General features: G+C 44.2%; 2 protein-coding genes across 14 annotated transcripts in view; one reads left to right on the forward strand and one right to left on the reverse strand.

Moving 5' to 3' along the window:
- The window catches only part of SPRED1 (sprouty related EVH1 domain containing 1), a 54,517-nt gene extending 45,191 nt beyond the window's left edge, over positions 1 to 9,326 (reverse strand). Inside the window, exon 1 of the mRNA XM_085225080.1 lies at positions 9,186 to 9,326. Within this exon, the coding sequence (XP_085081206.1) occupies positions 9,186 to 9,217 (32 nt within the window). The 5' untranslated portion in view covers positions 9,218 to 9,326. The remainder of the gene's footprint in view (positions 1 to 9,185) is intronic.
- LOC104911158 (uncharacterized) overlaps positions 7,564 to 20,111 on the forward strand; it is a 37,374-nt gene continuing 24,826 nt past the window's right edge. For 3 of the 13 annotated variants that reach the window (XM_085225069.1, XM_085225065.1, XM_085225076.1), the window contains exons 1-2: positions 7,564 to 10,206; positions 10,578 to 19,731. In XM_085225069.1, coding sequence (XP_085081195.1) covers positions 8,318 to 10,189 — 1,872 coding nt within the window. In that variant the 5' untranslated portion in view covers positions 7,564 to 8,317 and the 3' untranslated portion in view covers positions 10,190 to 10,206; positions 10,578 to 19,731. The remainder of the gene's footprint in view (positions 10,207 to 10,577; positions 19,732 to 20,111) is intronic. The other 10 variants (XM_085225074.1, XM_085225071.1, XM_085225079.1 and 7 more) reach the window with 7 other exon arrangements.

The following is a 20,111-nucleotide window of genomic DNA, read 5'->3' on the forward strand; positions in this document are numbered from 1 at the left end:
GAAAAAGCAAAACAAACAAACAAACAAACAAACAAACAAAAAACCCTCAAACAAACCAAAACAAAACACATCACTTAAAAGGAAGGGTCTCTTTAATAGCCAAAGCACTTCAGAATACAGAAAAATATGCCATTTTAAGGAGAAAAATAAACAAACAAGTAACAAAATGTGTAATGCAAGAAAAGCAAATGAACAAACCATAACCCTAGAGTTTGAATAGGTATGGCAGAGAAGGAAAGGCTTGAAGGGAAGGAACTGAAAAGCTCCTCTCCTTCAATAATCAAGCTTACGATTTTTCCTCTTCCTAACCCAACTTATTCCAGAAGAATAAAAGTATCTTAACAGGAAATAACACTATACTAAACTACAGCAATTCATGACTTATTCAGGAATAACAATTAATGTCTTATTCTGGAATAATTTTGGCTAACAGAGAGGCTTTTATCCTGACTACAAATACAAAATGAAGAGATTGTGTTTTCTGCCTTCCTTTGGGGAAACAAATGTGTACACACTCCCCGCTCATGCATGGCACAAGATACTTCAGAGGATATGGTAAGGCAACACTCCTCCAGCTTCTCCTGGGATCAATTCCCAAAGGTGCCCACACACTCAGACAGCCCAAAGCAGAGCCAGGCCTACCCTCAAAGCCAGACCTGTGCAGCAAGGCACTGGGGGTGCAAGCATGGTCGTAGTCCTATTTCTACACCCCAGGGAACCACTCACTTTCTGCAAGTCCTTCATTACCTAACGCAGGGCTGCCAACATGCACCATGCTTCCCCATCACCATAGAAACAAAGCACGTACACGCTAAGGTGTGTATGGGGGCTCTGGGAAAGATATTTCAAGCCAAACGCAGCTCAGACAAGACATTTTGAGCCAGAACTGTTCTTCACAAACACAGAACATGAAGGTACTGTGCTAGAGATCAGCTCAACACTGAGCAGTGGCTGCACATTTCCTGAAGTTTCTGGAGGCAGAAAGAAGAAGATGAAGCAAGATTCAGTCAGGACACTTAGAAACCCTAATGCACTTTTGTTTCAAGGAGAGCTGCAAGTACCTTGCACTGGCATGCTGACTTCAGGTGCAGGCTCATGCTGCTACAGGGCTGAACCCCAGGCCTGCTTTGCCATGCCATAGGGGGGCTGCCCCGCTGCACAAATACCTGTGCATGGCAACAGCCTGATGGCACTCTGACTGATGTGCACAGGGTTGGTAGCATCACAGCTTCTCTTAGCACGAGTCAGTACTGCCTCAGGAGCTAAAGCTAAAGCAAGTTCAACTGATCTATCACTACTTCAAGTAACTTCTCAGAGAGCTTCCAAATTGGAAGGAAAGAGGAAAACAGATAAATTTTCAGATAAAGAGAATCAGAGTATCAGAGCAATACAAGAAACTCCATACAACACGACTGGAAAAAAATTACAACAGCATCACGAACATGTGAAATAATCCAAAAGCTGAAATTTGAAAATTTAAAAGAAGAATTTAAAAATATAAAAAACAAGCAAAAGTGCAGAAACAAATAAAAATCTAGCAAGCTTATTAGAGTAGTGCTCCATTATATTTCAATGGTAGCCGTTATAGGATTTACACCTTTATCTGGATGGAGTCCTCAATGACACAGAACCACTTGTACACAGCCAGAGGATGCAGGCCTCGCTCCTGGCAGAGGACAGGCAGCAAATGAAGCAGTGGGCTGAAAACAGTGAAAATGGGTGCTTCCTAGCATTGAAGGCTAAAGAGTGGAACCCAGGCAATTTAATTATGACTCTGCCTCAGTATCAAAATGATCAAAATTCACACCCCTCAGACGCACAGATTAGATTTGCACAGTCTCTGCTCTGAAGCTTGAAAATTCTTGAGTATTTGACTGTACAACTCTGCATTCTCTAGGCACACTCATTATATAACAGTGGAACTCATTATCCCTCTTAGAGATTTTTTAATCTTGCAAAATTAAAGAGGCAGAAAAAAACTTTTTTTTTTTTCGTATGACATCAGCAGAGCAGATCAGTAACCCCCACACTACAGAGGATCCCTGTAACAACACAAATCACTGCCCCCTGACGAGGGCACAAACATGCTATTGTGAATCTATATATTAGGAAATCTCCAATTTTTCTTGGTCTTAAAGGGAGAAAGAGACCAGGGATTAGCAACAGGAACTAGTGCTTATAAACATACAGTATTGGTACGTAAGGACCACCACTTAGACAAAAACCACCATTTCCCATTTTAGATGTATAGGACTCTAATTCTCAATCCCAAATTAGTTTCTTTACACTTTTCAAAACCACGTCCCTGTTCAGGCTCAGAATGCATTGGCATTGATCACACATTTCACATTAAGGCAGTGTTCTGGGACCTGGAACAAGCATGGCATGTACAGAAAGAGAAATACCTGGGGCACCAGCCGCTGCAGAATGTCACCAGCTGAGGAGTTCCTAGGAAGTCACGTAAACACCCCTACATCAGAGCAGGCTCTGTGCTCCCACCTTTCACAAGCATTTAATCCTTAAAAGGTTTAAGAGAGAAGCCACTTCTGCCCTCAAGGTTTATACCACCTCACCAACACTCTTCTGCACAGCTTCTGAAAGAAAAAAATTGCAGGCAGGAGTCCTCACCAAGAGCTCTATCTTGCCAATTCTGCCCTTAATTAGGGAAGACAGCCAGTTTCAGCTGTAGTTTTTAACAAACTGCACACAAGTTTTCAGTATTTGTTTTATTAATGGCATTCTTAATACTTGTCGTTACACTTGTTTATTGACAGCATTTCACTTCACTAAAACTGAAATAAATAAGCCAGTTTCATTGTTGCTTTGACAAACTTGTCAGTGTCACAGCTTGTCAGGGTAAGTCAAAGAAAAAGAGCAACTGGCAACAGTTGTCAGATATCCTTGGAGAAGACCTAGTTATTTGGTACTGTTTTTATAGAGTTAATTTTTAAAGAGAGAAAAGAGACAGCTTGTTCCATAGACTTTAACAAAGCCTGCTCTCACAAACCATTCAAGCCAACGTGGGCTCCCATGTCTGCCAGGCTTCTAAGCAGGTGAAGTGTTTGACTCACAGTAGAAGCACAGATTACAGGACTTCCTCATCTCACAAAAATACCACACGCAGCAGTGGTCACATTTTTTAAGCACAAGAATTAATACACCTGGAAAAAAAAAAATCTTTACCACCTCATTTTTAAACATGGTTTAAATGTTTTGACTGTACACGTTGGGGAATTCTTGTAGAGCACATACTAGAAAAGTATGTTCTAATCCATACAAGTTTGGTATCCGTTAGTAATGCTGAACAGAGCATACTTTCCCTGATGGCAGTATTCTACTATGGCAAAACACTGAATTACTGGAGACAAAAATGTGTGAGCTCCTTGCACACATAGCTGCATTTATCAGGATTACACTAGGATTTTATTTGTGCCTGCTTTATCTGGAGCACTGGGAATTCTGGCCTGCAATTATGTGTAGCAACTCTGATATTATTTAATTAGAGGAACATTTATACTTAATTTTACTACTGAAAACACTTAAATGTACATTTTCTGCCCCCAAGCATATCTGAAGATTTGCTGTTTGCTTTTTAAAAAATATTTTCTTGTCACAGAAAGAACAGTAAATATAATGTAGTGAAAATAAATATGTTATGTATTCTCTCAGCAGAGTGGTATCAGAGATACTTGCATGAGCATTATGAAAAAGATAAACTGGAAAAGATGTGAGAACAGATGCATATAACACGTTTGTTTGGTTGTTCAACACAATTAAGTGTTGTTCAAAACTACCACAGCCTTAGAGACCGAGCACTATTACAGACACCACTCAATGAGCAGGAGAGACAGCACTTTTATTACCCTGGTACCTATCAGATACTGTAAAGTATGTTACCCTGTACGATGCAACACTGCATCTTGTATGAAAAACCAACGTGGAGTAGTACCAGTCACGAGAATTCATGCAATCATACTTCAACCATGAATTGAATACCTGTTCTCTCATCTAATGTAGAAAAAGTTTAACAAGAATTTAGATTGCCTTAAGTCTAGAAATATTTATTAATACAGAGATACATAAAAAAGCACCCAGTTCCCTCCTTAAATAAGGAGCAATGATAAAGACTATTTCTGCTGAACACCAAGACCTCTAACAAGGTATCAAAGCATAGGAAAAATGTGGCAAACATGGTACAAATATCCCAAATTAAAACTCAATGCCTTTGTAAAAATCCCCAGTATCTAAACAAATACTTTGCCACCAGAAGTGCTTTTAGATAAAGTAATGAATATTTTGAACAGAAAGAAAGGAGATTTCGAGGAACCATGGTAAATCCATGCAATTTTTGTTTGCAACCACTTCCGTCGGTACAGTAGCTGTGTGAGCTTTGCTAGTTAAAATTTGTTTGCTTAAATGCTGAACATGAGAACAGACAGGAAACAGCCAAAGATGGTTCATTTTGTAAATACCCATAAAGAAACTGGGAACCTCAGCAACATGGCAACTGCCAGCAAGCTCCCTGAGTCCTTGAAGGAAACTGCAACCGGTTCAATCAGAAAGAATATTAAGAGGGAGAAAGCATATGTTTCAGCATCACAGCAACAAGGTTTCAGACAGTACAGCAGATGCTGTACCACGGGATTGGGTTTTGGTTTTGTTTTTGAATCAAAGCAGTAAAAACCAAAACTGACAAAAGTATTTCCCGTGTCTCCCTTTTCAACTCGCAGCAATGTTCTCAACAGTGTTTTCCCATCAAGTCATCACCAACGCATACAATTTTTTCCGAATACTCACAAGAAAGGCTAAATAACAAATATAAAAAGTTAGCCTAAGAACACCAGGAATGCTCTCAGCTTTAATCCTGTGACTTCTGATCCTGTCAAGATATATTCCTTTCAAGAAAGCTCTTTACTTCTGAAGCATGTGCTGATGTCGTCACTGCCTTTTTAACAGTTCAAGCACATCAGATTTTAAACAAACAAGGAAAAAAAAAAAGTCCTTCTTAAATTCAAAGGTTAACACTGGCTCCAGTTATACTGAAACAGCCAAAAGGTATTTTTCTGCAGCAGTACAGTACTCAAGAAACGCTGTTAAGGTAAACCTTTTAAAAAAAAAGAAAAAAACATTACTCACTTGAAGATTATGTAATATGTAAATTCAGTTTCACCTTCAGAATAGTACAGCGTAGCACAAAGCCCAGGAGACAACAAGAAGCTGCTCACAGAACTGGAAAAGCCTCCCCGGGACTCTAAACACAGAGACATTGCCACAGAAGAAAATATATCTGAACTGTAATGATTCCATCATAATTAATTAATTGACTGCTTTCAAAACAGATTATCCCCTCCCCCAAGAAAAAAAAAAAACAAAAAACAAGACAAATTCCTTACATAAAGGGAAGAAAAATTCTGAAGGTTATGCTTCAGAAGTAAAATCAGCCTGCTGAAACGTGTTAAAATCCTCCCAGAACTAATGAAAACAAACTAGTTGGCTTTGCTTTCTCAGATAGGATCTCATGTTCACTGTTCCGACTTTGACTGCAAGAAATTCTGAAGCCCCTACGAAGCAAGTATTTTCATTCATATTCAGGGAAAATATATGAATATAGCAAGTACTGTATTTCAAAAAACACAGTTCACCTTTGCTTTCAAATCTACAGTACCTGATGCTGTTTAGTCCGTCACAACCTAGATATGGTTAAGCATCATCTTAACCATACTCAGTGCTCTAACATATACTCAGTGCTTCTTTAATTTATAATCTCCTAAATCAAATTACCTGGGAAAGTGACCAGAAGAATGCCTGTGCTGGTGGAGCACAACGTATGACAGCCTAAATCTGTAAAAGTGCCCTCAAAATATAAATCCAGAGCAGAGCTATTCCCTCAAAGAGAAAGGGGCCACCTGCAACACAGAGGAAAGTAAACAAGCAGGGAAGCAGCGATCCTGCTTCTCAATAGAGCAACTCAGACTCCATCTTAATCCTGTCATCATTCATCCCCGCTCAACAGGCACTGCGCAGCACTTCTTCTGTTGAGTAACAACATTGAAACTCAGAAGCATTTCCAGACAGCACCAAAATCTGCCATCAGATCGGAATTCTGTACAGTGCTTGCTGACCTGCATGCTCTGACATTATTATGTTAAGTTGCATGAACAGCAAATTGACCCACGAGGCCACACGTCCCACTAATTCCTTCATTTGAAAACTAAGAGCATTTCTGAGTGCTGCATTGTGTTCCCACTGACCACACAACAGCACTGAGAGGAAAAAAACTAGTACAGAAATGGATCTGGAAAGGTACAGAAATACTCTCATTTAACTAACGTCTAACTGACAAATGCAGTGAAAGCCTTACAAGAGCAGTCAAAAATCACCACAAAAAAATCCAGCTGTGGCAGTCAGGATTTCAGAAGGCTGCCTGACACGTGCTCATGACTGACAGGAAACCTAATAGTCCTTAATGCAGCTTTTTAATTAATCTTCTGCACCACACGTTACAGTTTAAAAGAATTTAATATTATTGACTCCAGGCACCACAAACCTTTATGCCTTATTCCATAAAATGAAGCTTTGTAAACACAGCATAATGTTTAATTACTGGGATATTGCTGGTAGCCACGATGACACAAAAAATGTTGCCAAGTACCCGTATTCGCCCTTACATGCAGTGAGATTTGTTAATGAATTCAAGGTCATTGATATCAATTATAATAAAATTAAACACAGATCTTCTAATATATGATGTATTTCAGTGTGCAGATCTGCCCTATTTTCACAAACAATTTCAAATTTCAATCCTATTTCCCAGTAATTCACAGCAGCACTCCAGTGCTGTGCACACAATCAGCAGAGAGGAACGACTCTGGCCCTGCCAGAGCTGCTAGCAGAACTGCAAATGAAATCGAGGGAAATATATTATATATGTACATATTTCAACTCAACTCCCCAATCCCCCCCCAAGTTAGAATGCTTGTGATATTCTAGGAAGTAAAAATATCCACTGTGAAGAAAAAGCACTGCTGCTGATAACGCATCGTTAGGTTATATACCCTGAGCTGCAAGCAATGCCGAATGAACTTGGACTAAATGTTACATGAGGCCTCACTCCTCTTATTTCAAGTAACACTCAGTAAGCCTTCAGGTATTCTCCCACTTCCACAGAGACAGAGCCTCCTCCACCCCACAAGTGGATAATTAAGGATCACCTCCGTGTAATTTGTTGAGGTAATGAAATGGTGTATTCACAAGCAACGAGCAGCTCCATTTTAGCACGGGCAACCGCAGAGCAGTCGCACCAAACAGTCACGGTGGTTGCTTTAGTGGTCCTGCATCGCCGCATTTCACTCCTTTTTTTTTTTTTCCTCCCTCTTTTTGTAAGGAAAATTTAAAAACGTTTGAAAGCAAAGTTAGTATTTTGACCTTTCAACAGCTGACGCCACATTACAACATTTCTGTTACCCTGGTACCTCGGAGGTGACGGCGCAGGCTGAAGAGAAGCGCTGCCGCCCGCACTGCCATTCACCCCCCGAGCAGCGGCCCGCTCCGATCCGCAGTGCCGGTACGGCCCGCCCGACCGGGGCCCCCAGCGCCGCTGCAAACCGCCGCTCGCCTTCCCTCACCCGCTGGCACCGCGCAGATACGAGCGTCGGTCACCAACGAGGACCGAGAAGCGATTAAGACACCGTTTGGAAAACGCGTTCGCATGAATGGATTCGATTTTCGTTATTTTATTTTTGAGCCAACGTTTTCGGCAGGGGGAAACACGCTGACGTTTTCTGAATAAACCCTTCCGTGCCGCGATGTGCGCCTGTGCCGCGAGAGGCATTTTCTGAACCAACGCCGCTTCGTATGAACGAGCCGAGCACGAACCGCAGCGCAACCCCGGCCCGGCGGCGGCCCCCCCGTACCCGCGGCAGGAGGCCGCCCAGCCCCGCGCAGACCCCCCTGTCGTCCCCGTGCCCGTCCCGCGAGCTGCCCGGCTGCGCGCAGCGTGCAGACACCGCGCTTGAATGGACGGCCAGGTACTTTATGAATGGAGCGATCACGTGCTCCCAGCACCTCCCCGGCTGATATTTCCCACATAACCGTGTCAACAAGCGCGGCACCGCACGGCGACGCGCGGCTCCCGAGCGGCCCCGGCCGCAGCCTGCCCGCGGGCCCTCTCCGCCGCGCCCCGCGCCCGGCCTCGAGCGCCCCGAGGGGCGGAGGGCGGCGAGGCCAGCGGGCCCGGCCGGCAGGTCGGATGGCGTTGTTTTTTTTATGAATGGAGATCGTGGTATGCAAATGAGAGCGATTCACAAAAAAAGAAAACATGGCGGCGGCTCCGGCTCCAGCCCCGGCCCCGCTGACACCGCAGCGGCGCGGCCCGCCCCGGCCCCACTCCCGGCCCGGCCCCCGCTGCTCTGCGGGGCGCCGCGGGTCCGGGCCGCGCGGCTCCGCGCCGGGCAGCGCTGCGGGGCGGCTCCCGCGCTCTCCCACCCGGGTGGCAGCGGCCCCCCGCAGCTCCCCAGCGATCCGCAGCGTCCTGCGACCCGCAGCGTCCAGTGGTGCCCGCACGGCCCAGCGGGGGGTGGCAGCGCCCGGGCGCGGGGCCGTCAGCCCGAAGCTCCGCGGGCACCCGAACTTTTTTGCGATAAAAGAAGTTTCAGAACGCCCCACGTTCGCGTTTCACCGTCCTGAGGGACTCCCGTGTTCTGTACCCAACGTTCATCTCCTGTTCCTGCCCCAGAAATTTATTTTTCTTTTTTTATTAGCAGTATTTTTAAGACGTTACATACGCTGGGCTGCAGCCGCACGTCCACGCATTCTGCTCCAGGTCTCCCCCAACCCCGACACGTTAAAAACACTGAGATCCATGACCTGCCCCCTTCCTCTCTCAAAAAATAAAAGTCCCGAGTCCCCATTTAAAAAAAAAAAAAAAAGAAAGAAAAGAAAAAAAAAAAAAGGAAAAGAAAAAGCAGGGCTCCGGGGCAGGTTTAAGCTGTATTTACACGGACTGACTCATCCAATTAACATTCAGGAGCAGTTTCCTGCAGGATGGAGCTCCCACACGCCCGTTTCCATGCCGAACACCGCGCTCCGCAGCCCGGCCCGGCCCCGCCGCCAAGGGGCGACACCGCCACGGCCCCGCGCCCCGACCCGCGCCCCCGTCCGCGCACACGCACACGCGCGGGGCTTACTCGGTGTTAGCAGCCGCCGTCTCCTCGCTCATTTTCCCCTCACCGTGATCCGAGGTGGAGCAGCAGCAGCGGGGCGGCCGGGGCGCAGCCAGAACTCACCAGAAACTTCACCATTGTTCCCCCCCGCCCGCCCCCAGCCGCAGCCGGGCCGGAGCGGTCCGGGTCCCGCAGAAACACGAAGCCGCCGTATCCGTGCGGATGGCGGAGACGGCGATGCAGCGCTGGCGCGGCGCTCCGCTCTCTCCCACAGTTACTGGGAAGCGGCGCGGCGGCGCCCAGGCACAGCTCCTCGCCGCCAGGCGCAGCGCCGCGCCGTCCTCCCGCCGCCGCTCATCGCTCGCCGCGCTGCCGCCCTCCTCCTCCTCCTCCTCCCGCCCTCTCTTCTCCGCCGGATTCCTGCAGACGGCCGCGGCCCGGCGACGGGGGAGGGGAGGGGGGCCGGTGCCAAGGAGGAGGCTGGCGGTGGGGGGGGGGGAGGGCGGTGTTTTAAGGCGGCTCGGGGGTGGGGGGGGAGGGCCGGCAGCGAGGGGCTGCGTCACGGCGGTGCGGTGCGGTGCGGTGCGGGGGTGCGGCAGGGAGAGCCCCCGGCCCGCGGAGGGCTGCGGGAAGTTGGGCGCTGCGCTCCTTGCTCCGCCGCCCCCTCACAGGAAAACTGGGCGGAAGCGTCGGCTTCGGGCTCCTTCCGCCGCTACTGCGCGATCCAAAATAGCCGCAGGGGAGCGGGGCGGAGGGAAGCGGGTGGCCTTCCCGCACACCCCTCCCTTACACTCCTTCCGCTGCCCGACCGGGTCCGGCGCTCTCCCCGAGCCCCGCGGCCGCTCGGCTCTCCCAAAGTAGTTCCCGCGGCGCTGCCTCACGCCATTCCCGGGAGCCGCCGCGGAGGGATACGCGTCACAGCACCGTGCGCTGAGTGGGGCGCCGCGCGGGCCGGGACCGGCGGGGCTGATGGGTACCCCGAGCGGGGGCTCCCGCCGGGATCCGTCTGCGCCGGGCCCGCGGGATGAGGCGCGAAGAGGGGCAGGTAAGAGCGGGGGAGCGGCGCGGTGGGGGCTGACAATGCGCATCCGCTACTTCTGAGGCACTTCTCCCAACTCCAGCCCCATTCTGTTTTTCCTGGAACCGCTCACTCCCTCCCCGCTGCCGCACAGCAGCGATGAGCTGTCCCCTTCCTGTGCGGAAACGCAGCGGTTCCCACGCGGCCATCCACGGGCTGCTGCCCCCGGGGGGTGGGGACGCGGGGGGAGCGCCTAGGGCAGCGCCGGTAGCGGGGTGGGGAGCGCAGCCCTACGGGGTTGGAGGGCGGTTCGTTGGAATGGTGTCCAGAGACTTTTTCCGGAAGGCTTTTCCTTTTTCTTTTTTTTTTTCTTTTTTTTTTTTTTTCGTGATTGAAAGCTCTGAGAAAAAGTTGAAGTGAAGAAAAAGTTCCTGTCAGGTTTTTGAAGGAGGAATTCTTTTTGGAGGGGAGGTTCGTAGTATCGTTATTTAAAACATTTAAATAGAACCTATTTTATGTATATGTATGTATATATAATCTTCTCTTCCAGGCAAAAGAAGGCATGGGTGGTTTACATTCACTGTAACATTCCTGTTCCAAACTCCAAAGGGGTTCTGCCATCAGCGTGATGGAGCAATCATGGCAAGCTACTGTCACGCCGCTCTGCTCAGTGGCCCACGTGGCACGTGTTTGCATGCATCCTAAACGTGCCCTGTGATGCTCTCTTCCTTATCAGGGCAGCTTTTGGAGGAAATTTTCTAATTGTTTAGTAAAAACATTTTTTTTCCTAAAATGGTACAGTCAAAAATGGATCGGTTATTCATGGCACAATCTCATCTAAATACTAAAAATATACCAGAAACCCAATTTTGCACGATATTACAATTCTCAGTGATTCAAATGGGTGATTTGGATGTAGGAACCTCTTGCCTGCTGCTCTAAAAACGTATTTTGAAACTCAGCTGTGGGGTCATCATGTTACTCTACCTGGCTGTGAGAAATCTTTTAGAGTACTTTCTGCCTTGTGATGTGCAGATAATGTCCTGTACAGGAGTGCTCAAGAAGCAACTCCATTTGTCATGTAGCTCTATTCAGACACCTCTGAAAAAAGAGACATGATGATGACAAAAAGATAGAGAAATCCACTACGTTTTTTTAAATACCTTAAATATATTTATTGTAATAACACTTTTCACCTTGACAATTCAATAAAATGAACTCATTTGTAATCTGGCACAAATAATTAAAGCTTTTAAGAATGTCCACATTAAGAATGGAGTGTATGCATTTATGAACTGCAGATGTGATCTTAGCCACACGACTTTCAGGGATCTGCATGGAGGAGGTAAGTGGAGAAGAGCTCACTGCTTCTTTACCTCTTCTAGCTTCTGCACATGATCTCATGGCTCCATACACATAGCAGAGGTCTTACAAACCATTTCTGTCTCTATCTGAATGTCACAAAGGAGACAGAAAAACTGTTGGTTTATATCTTGAATCAGAAATTCTCTTTGTCTCCGCAGAAATCAGGAACATCAGAAAACACTGATGGAGTGGCCTTTTGCTGGGCAGCAGTTGGTTTCAGAGTCTTCTAGTTTTGTGTTTTGGAGCAGAAAATCAGGTGTTTTGTTGTCAGTGGCTCATTTGAAAAGTATGTTTGAGCACCACCCATGCAAACAGGGCAGAAGCAAACCAGGCACAGGTGACACCATCCAGAAACCTCAGACAAACTGCCACTTCGTGTCCTATGTGCCACATGCTCTGGGAGTTCTCTTCCTTTAAGAGTCACACAAACTCAAACAGATAGACATATATTCTGTGACTGCAGTTGGTTGTTACAGACTTGACTATTTAAAAGTTCTGAATGGAAATCTGGCCTTATATGCTCGGAAAAAGATCTTTAGTTGCACCTTTCAAGAACTAATTTATACCTCAGAGCCATTGCTCTGCTTTGACATTTTGACAGCTGTGGGCCTTGGACCTGCAAATATTCTCTGGCCCTGGTTCTAGAGACACTTTTAAATGAGAAATGTAAAGCTCATCAGCTCTTATCTTTAAAAATGTGTGGTTAACAGGAATACTTACGAGGCCGCAGTCCACTCTATGTTGGAAAATAAATTTACTAAGCAGGTCTAAAGTATGTTTCTTATGCTACTACTGAACAAAGGACCAGTGTATGTTCTGCCCATGGTGCTTATTTACCATTCCTTGTAACGGTTGCACTCATGTCTGTGACATCTCTAATAGAACAGATGGTCAGCAGCGATTGTGCCACGTAGCGGGCCACAAATCTGTGGCAGAAGAATTATATAGAGAAGATGTATTACAAGGGTTAAGTTGCATAATTCTGATCGGCATGACATCCACATCTTAAAATCCATAATAGGATCAGTGGCAGTAATGCCATCCAGATCAGTCAGTCATTGCAGAACTTAAATGACCAATTCTTACTTAAGGTTTTAACTCCTACGTGTAAAAGTGTTGAAATCTGCCTCCACAAAACACAGTGATTGTTGCACTCACATCTAGATTCTAATGATGAGTTTACAAAAAAACAGAAGTGGTATGGATGTTCTGTCATTTTGAAGTAAATGATAACATTAGGGAATCTTTTTTGTAAGAGCTTCCATTCAGAATCAGAGTGTGAGTTAAATGCTGGGTGGTGTATACCTTCTAGTAAGGATTTAACAAAACTGAGCTGATTTAATCTATAACAGTATTTCAGCAAAGTCAGATTCTGTTAAATTCTCATCTGGAATCTTGCTACTGCATACAGGATAAAATGATGAGTTTTTAGGAGGCCAACTTTCTATAAAACCTAATAGCAATAGGACAAAGGGGAATGGCTTGGAACTAAGAGAGAGGAAATTTAGGTTAAATATTAGGTGGAAATTCTCTACTCAAAGGGTGGTGAGCCACTGAGGCACAGGCTGCCCAGGGAGGCTGTGGATGCCCCATCCCTGGATGTGTTCAAGGCCAGGTTGGATGGGGCCCTGGGCAGCTGAGCTGGTGGATGGCAGCCCTGCCCACGGCAGGGGGGTGGAACTCGGTGGGCTTTGAGGTCTTTCCAACCCAAGCCATTCTATGATTCTATGATACTTGATCCAATTATCTCCAAGATGTTTTCTAGCAAGATGCAAAACTACATTAGAATGAATTCTAGAAAAAAGAGTTCTATGAATTTTCGTGTAGATGACTCTTAACTCAACAGAATATCAACATTTCATAAATTATAGTAGTTATAGGCAGTGCTAGCTATAGATCTGTACGCTGAGTAGTGAACCACACTGGGGAATGTATTCAAGCTAAAGCAAGTGTAGGAAATAAGAATTGATTGGCCCTCCATGAGGAGCAGTTAAACATGGAGTGGGTAAACACCCAACAATGCCTGAGGGAACGGATAGCACAGAGGGGGATGAGAAAAGAATGGTAGTGCAAAACTGCTTTTGTTGGGACTAATTTGTGCTGGTCTGAAGCGTAACCCTTCTGTGTGTGTCAAACTGGAGTGAAATTGGAGCCTCAGGACTGTGCTGTTGATTGCAACACAGCAGCTGAATGCAGCAGTCAGGATCAAGTGGGGTAAAAAAAAGGAATGCCTCCTTGCTTAGAGGAAGAAATCAGAAAATATGATAAAGAACACATTTTGCTTTTAGTTGAGGATGCATGTTTCCCATTTCTGTTTACATATATGCATCAGAACTTAGTTCCAAGTCACTCTGAGGCAAAGGTAGAGGCAGAGATAAAATGGCTCTCTTGTACAGAGGCTGATAGGAGCGCTGCTTTCTGCTACAGATACTTTTCTTTTGGTGTGTTTCTCTTTGTAGCCTGTGATCATGACTGCAATGCATGCAGGAGAGCTCCTCACATCTGTCTAGGAGCTCCCAGAGATGCTGTCGCTCAGCTGGGGCTCCTGGGACTGCCCTGGCTCCCTGCTGCTGTCCAGCTAGGAGAAGCATATCTGGCCTTGCCAAGTACCAGAGCCTGTGGAATATCTGAGTCATCTTCTGGAGATACTTTCCTTTCTCCATTGACTCAATAGAAAGCCTAAGGCAAGTGTATTTCTAGTTTAGATTATTTGGCAGGTTAAAATTAAGAGGAGGAGAATTCAGGCCAGAAGACTTTTGGCCTCTCAGCACACTCCAAAGCTGTGGGAAGGTTGAGTATGCTAAAGGAGAGCACAGATGGGGGAGGATGGAAGACGATATTCATCCATCTCCCTCTTTTCCCACAGTGATTTCTGGCCAAGATGGGTGATTCTGAATCTGAAGTAGTGGATTTATGGAGTAAGGCACTATTTTATTGTTTCTCAAGTGTTCCGGCAGTGGATGCATTTTTGTCGCTATCTAGGCTAAACCACAATGTCCATGTGTGTGTGTATATATATATATATGTATATATACATATATATATATATATATATATATGTATATATATATATATATATATATATATATATATATATCAATAAAATGCACACATACACAACATATGGCAAATGGGAGAACTCCCAGAGCTCCACAGTTTCAATTTCCTTTGAAAATTTCCTAGGAAAAATATGGCAAACAATTAAGAAAATAAGGGAAGAAAAAAAACAATTTTTTATTATTATTAATGGTTGTATTAAGTAAATATTCTGAGAAGAACCCACACAAATCTTATTTAGAATTTCATTTCAAACTTAACAGAAATGTTTCATATATTTCTTTTTGGCTTTTTTGGACCATTATTACTAACACCCAGAAAATCAGGTCCAAATACCCTCAAAAGGGAAAGTCCCAGATATGCTCTAATGTGGGGTCTGCTGGATAGCAGCTGGGGACAGATTCACTGCGGTCATTTCGGTTTCTATAAAATAGGAAACAGAGGCGGATTTCTGCTCCACACGCAGCAATGTTCTGTCTGGGGGAAGCTGCGGTGTGACGCTGGGTGCAGACTGCACACTCAGCACTCCTGATCCTTCCCCAACTCCACATTCCTGTGCTGCACAGCCACTTGCAGTCTGTGTGCAAACAGCACAGCATGATGAAACAAGGGCCTGCAACGTGGTGGAAGATCTTTTAGCCCAGGCGCCATGGTCCATTGTATTTGCACCTTTAATTCATTTCAGTGCACAGCTGAGAGCTTAGTTTAAACCACCCAACATCCAAGGGAGTTAGAGCAAACCTGTTTCTTGCAAAATGGGCAGGGAGCATTTACGCAGCTGTTCAGAATGTTCAGCCACGAGGAAGGAGCTTCCTCAATCTCAGCTTCCAATGGAGGACAATACTTACCCCACCCTCATTTCTCTCACCTCTCAGTATGTGATAGGACATGCCCACTCTATTTTTAAAGGTGTCTCAGAGATTCAAACAGGTACATACCTGTGAACCTGTGAAAGTACTTTTTTTTTTTTTCCCCCAAGCTTTTCCTTTCCAATACTTCCAAAAAGAGACACAGAAACAGAATCACAGAATTGTAGGGGTTGGAAGGGACCTCTAGAGATCATCGAGACCAACCCCCCTGCCAAAGCAAGTTCCCTACACCAGGTCGCACAGGTAGGCGTCCAGGCGAGACTTGAATATCTCCAGAGAAGGAGACTCCACAACCCCCTGGGCAGCCTGTTCCAGTGCTCCGTCACCCTCACCGTGAAGAAGTTCTTACGCACATTCGTGCGAAACTTCCTGTGCTGCAGCTTATGTCCGTTTCCCCTTGTCCTGTCTCCATGTACCACTGAAAAGAGACTGGCCTCACCGCTATGGCCGCCACACCTCAGATATTTATAAACCTGGATCAGGTCCCCTCTCAGTCTTCTTTTCTCAAGGCTAAACAGACCCAGTTCACTTAGCCTTTCTTCATAGGGGAGATAACAGATGTGCAAGGTCTGAAAGGAATGGTAGCTCAAATCCAAGGGAATGCTGTAGGTGTTCTTCAGAAAACACGCTACATGACGCCAGCTCTGCAAAGAGAGCATTTGCCTTGTACCACCCCCCACCTGATTACTTTATGATCTCCTTCCATCATGCTCCTAGCTGCCATTTTAATGACATCTTTTTATTTAAAAAAAAACCTTAAAACTTGGAGCTTTCTGTGTGGGACTTGTTTCTTTTTGTTTCTCCTTACTTGTGCTGCAGAGCAATGTAGAACTGAGTTGCATGTGTCATTATTCCTAGGACCCACATAGAGCTGTGCTAAATTAACTAATGGCATGATTATAACATCAAGCAAACTCAATTAAATTGTTATGAATGCATGCTGCCTCTTGTGGAAAAGCTGTAACTTAGGGAGGAGACTTGGAATTTAAAACAGAATATAATTTAAAAATCGAGAACCCACCATAGAAGCTTTTTGGTATTTGCACTGGATGTTTCAGTTCCTCCCTCTTTATGATGAAGCAAATCAATTCCTTTATGAAAAAAAAAAAAAAAAAATCACTCTTGCTTTTCTTAAATAATAGAGATTGTGAGCGTTATCTTAGAATTGTAAATTACTTCAGATCTGGGCTACTTTTGATTCCAGTTGTCTGAGAGATTGTTCTTTTTCCTGAGATGATTTTGAAGGAAAATGTGCTCTTGCTTACTTCCTCAATTCAAGCTCAGCCTGTGCAATTCTGTAGAAATTCACTGCTGTGAACTGGCAACACTTAGATGAGTCTGGATCTCTGGGTTAGTGGCTGACTGAGAGCAGACATCCAGCATTGAGATGGCTGAATGAGCCTTTGCAAGCGCTTTCTACAATTTAAAGAATGATCAGCCTAGCAAATTGGTGCAGTTCTTTTGACTCACTCGGATCCTGAACTGCTTCAGCGTCTCTGAGCTGAGACATAACACAAGGTCCTGATTAGTAGTGTTTATTAAAAGCCCCATGGCACTTTCTGCCCAGGCTGCCTTTAGATGGGTAATCACATCCACAGTTACATAATGAAGATAAACATTTTGCGGCGTTATAAACTCTCCTGCTGTGAAGCATAAACCACCCACGGGCTGCCTGATTTTAGGAAGAACCCTCTCTATTACATAAGTGTTCAATATGGGGGTTTCTTGCACCTGCCTCTGAAGCATCTGGTACTTGTCACCTTCACCAACAGGATTCTAGACTTAATGGACAACAAATCCAAGACAATATGGCAATTTTTATGTAACCAAAGCCTCTTGGAGATACGTGTACATGTCATCGCCCTCACTGATGTGTCTGCTGAGTACCTAAGGCTATTTAAAATGTATATTTTATATTCTTCCTTAAAAGTTCATTTTAAAACTGCTTGATGTAAGGTAATACTGTAGGAATTGCTATAGGAATGTGCAAATGAGTGGGACTACATTCATGTGTGTGATTGTGGGTGACTTCTGAGTACATTGCTGTTCATGAAGAAGCAATGAATCGCTGGCAGAGAAGGTGGGAGTGCTATTACATAAGTTGAAGCTATCCAGGATATATTTGCCTTGTTCTCAGATGCCTTGTACATTTCTCTTCAAACAAGGAGTGGAACAGGTATAATTGCTGAATATTGGCCACATCTTACCTTAGATTACCTAAACTCTCCTTACAGAGTTTAGCTTGTATAGATTCCTGATCATCCTCCTTATGAGGGATAAATACTATCAAAATGCTTGTCTGTGATTAGAAAGAATCTACAAAAGAGATCCATATCAGGGGATTTTTATCATTTATAGGCAAAAGGCAGCAAAAGAATGATAGATACCTTCTGTTGAAGTAACATCACTGATTTTGAAGCATTCTTTAAGTCCCAGGCAGGGTACTTGAGAAATGAAAATTCTCATTTTCTTGAGAACACATCAGGCTCTGGAATGATAAATGACGATGTTTAAATCAAAGTATTTCCTTTCTGGCTCATATTGAAATCTCACTGATATTTCTGAGAATTAAGCAAATGAGTCAAGTTAAGTGCATCCTTGACCGCCTTGTGGCTTTTAAATAGTAAGACTTCCTGCCTCTCTTAAAACGTCTAGGTGTTTCCTGTATAGAAGTCTTACAGTGCACAGCAATGTAGTGAAACTTCTTATTGTGGGAAATTAACAGTATTGTATCTAATTGAAACTTAATGCTTGTTAAATATAAACCTTGGCAGCATTAGATGCTACATACATTAATTAATAATAATATTGAACACTTCAAAGCTCAAACTAATCTGAAGTTCTCCAAATAATAGACTTTGTGAAAAACTCTCCAAATATTTTCATCCATGGCTGCAGCTTCCTAGTGTATCAGTTCTTTGTCTTTTTCCTGGTGCACTGATTGCAACTGTCACTGAGTCACACAGCTTACTGTGGGACTGTAGCCAACTTGATTACAACAACTTGTGAACCGTAAAAAGGTACTCTCAGACCTTAAGGAAGCTGAATGCTAAAGCAAAAGGACACTAAATCCATCTGAAAAAGAGCGGGCTCAGAGTATTTTTGCATCATTCTCACTAGATTATTAGTAAAGAAATTAGTCCATAATGGATAAATTAGTTCTTTTGAGGCATCAAAGACAGCTACAGATGAAAAAGATTTTAAAGTTATCTGGAGTTTACCAGGTGCTGTTAGCTCAATGATCACAGACAAAGATTTCAGACACAAAGATTTAGTGGCCAATTAAAAAAAAAAAAAACAAAAAAACAACAACTTAGTTCCTGCAATGTAATTCAGAAAAATTAATTTTTCAGTAAAATAACTACTCACCAGCTGTCTAGGAATATTTGGCATCTTCGGTAAGTAAACAATAAATCTTAAATTTTGTTATACACCAACAGTTGCACAGATAATCTTTACACTACAGCTGGTAAACAAAGAGTAGGAAAGAACTAAGCTACTGTCCTTTAAGGAGGGTGGAGTGGAGAGCACTGTTATTCGAAATAATATCACAGCCTTTTTTGATTACTGACTAAAAAGTTGTCTTCCCGTCTTCCATATCACAGCATGGCTCACATCAATAACTGGGGAAAAAGTACTTGAGCTCTCAGTGTTTTAACATATATATCTCACATGAATTCAAAGGGAGCTGGATATATTGATAACTTTAAAAGGTTTCAGTCCAGTTGGTGAGACACTACTTTCATTTAAAAACTCAGTTTTGCATTAAATAAACCAATACTGAGTATTGAGATGTGGGACATTAATTTGAGTTATGCAGCTGCACTGACACGAGCGACCTCATACGTATTCTTTTTTTCCTATAGTACCCAAGTTCAAATTACAATTACCTAGAGTAATTCACTTCCACACTCACAACAGGAACTGACTTCTATCGTCATTAGGAGGAAACATCCAAATTTCCACCCTAAAGTTATTTATGATCAGACTATATCTGTGTTCTCAAGACACCGTTGTCTCTCACTTCAATAGCTATTTTCACCCTTGAGGCATTCCTAGACCTTTGTTAACGTAAGTCCCCATATTTGCAGATGAACCAGACCATGATCTCTCTGTCCCTTGCCACATGACAGGTTCTTCATCTCCAAGATGGGTTGGACAGCTCATCCCAGCACCTTCCTGAGCTTGAATTTATGCTACTTGAACGTGAATCACAGAGTATTTCATATGAAGTACTGCAGGGATGTGCACTGCACTAAAGGTATTAATCTTCCTGCATCTTAAATACATCCTATGAATGCATTTCTCTTTTTCTTTGGTTATGGCAAGTTTGTAGCTCAGAATAATTTTGTATCCAGTTAATGCACTCATGTAGTTCTCCTTCTGAGCAGTTTCTAGATGAAGAGGCCAAATCTTAGAGTAGAACTTTTGTCCATTTTTTGTAACCTTTTTTTGGCCTTTGAATTTCATTTCTGTTAATCCAGTCCTCTCAATTATCCAGTTCTCTCTGCATGATCTCTATGACGATCGCTTTCCTCTGCCAGTAGCCCCCTACCCACCTGTGACACCTACATGCACAGGGTACAAATGATGGTCATCTGAAGGACAGTGCTGGAGGAACTCTGCTTGGTCCCTTTCCAT

The sequence above is a fragment of the Meleagris gallopavo genome, chromosome 5 (assembly GCF_905368555.1).
Source record: "Meleagris gallopavo chromosome 5, MGAL_WU_HG_1.1, whole genome shotgun sequence".
Taxonomy (NCBI): Eukaryota; Metazoa; Chordata; class Aves; order Galliformes; family Phasianidae; genus Meleagris; species Meleagris gallopavo.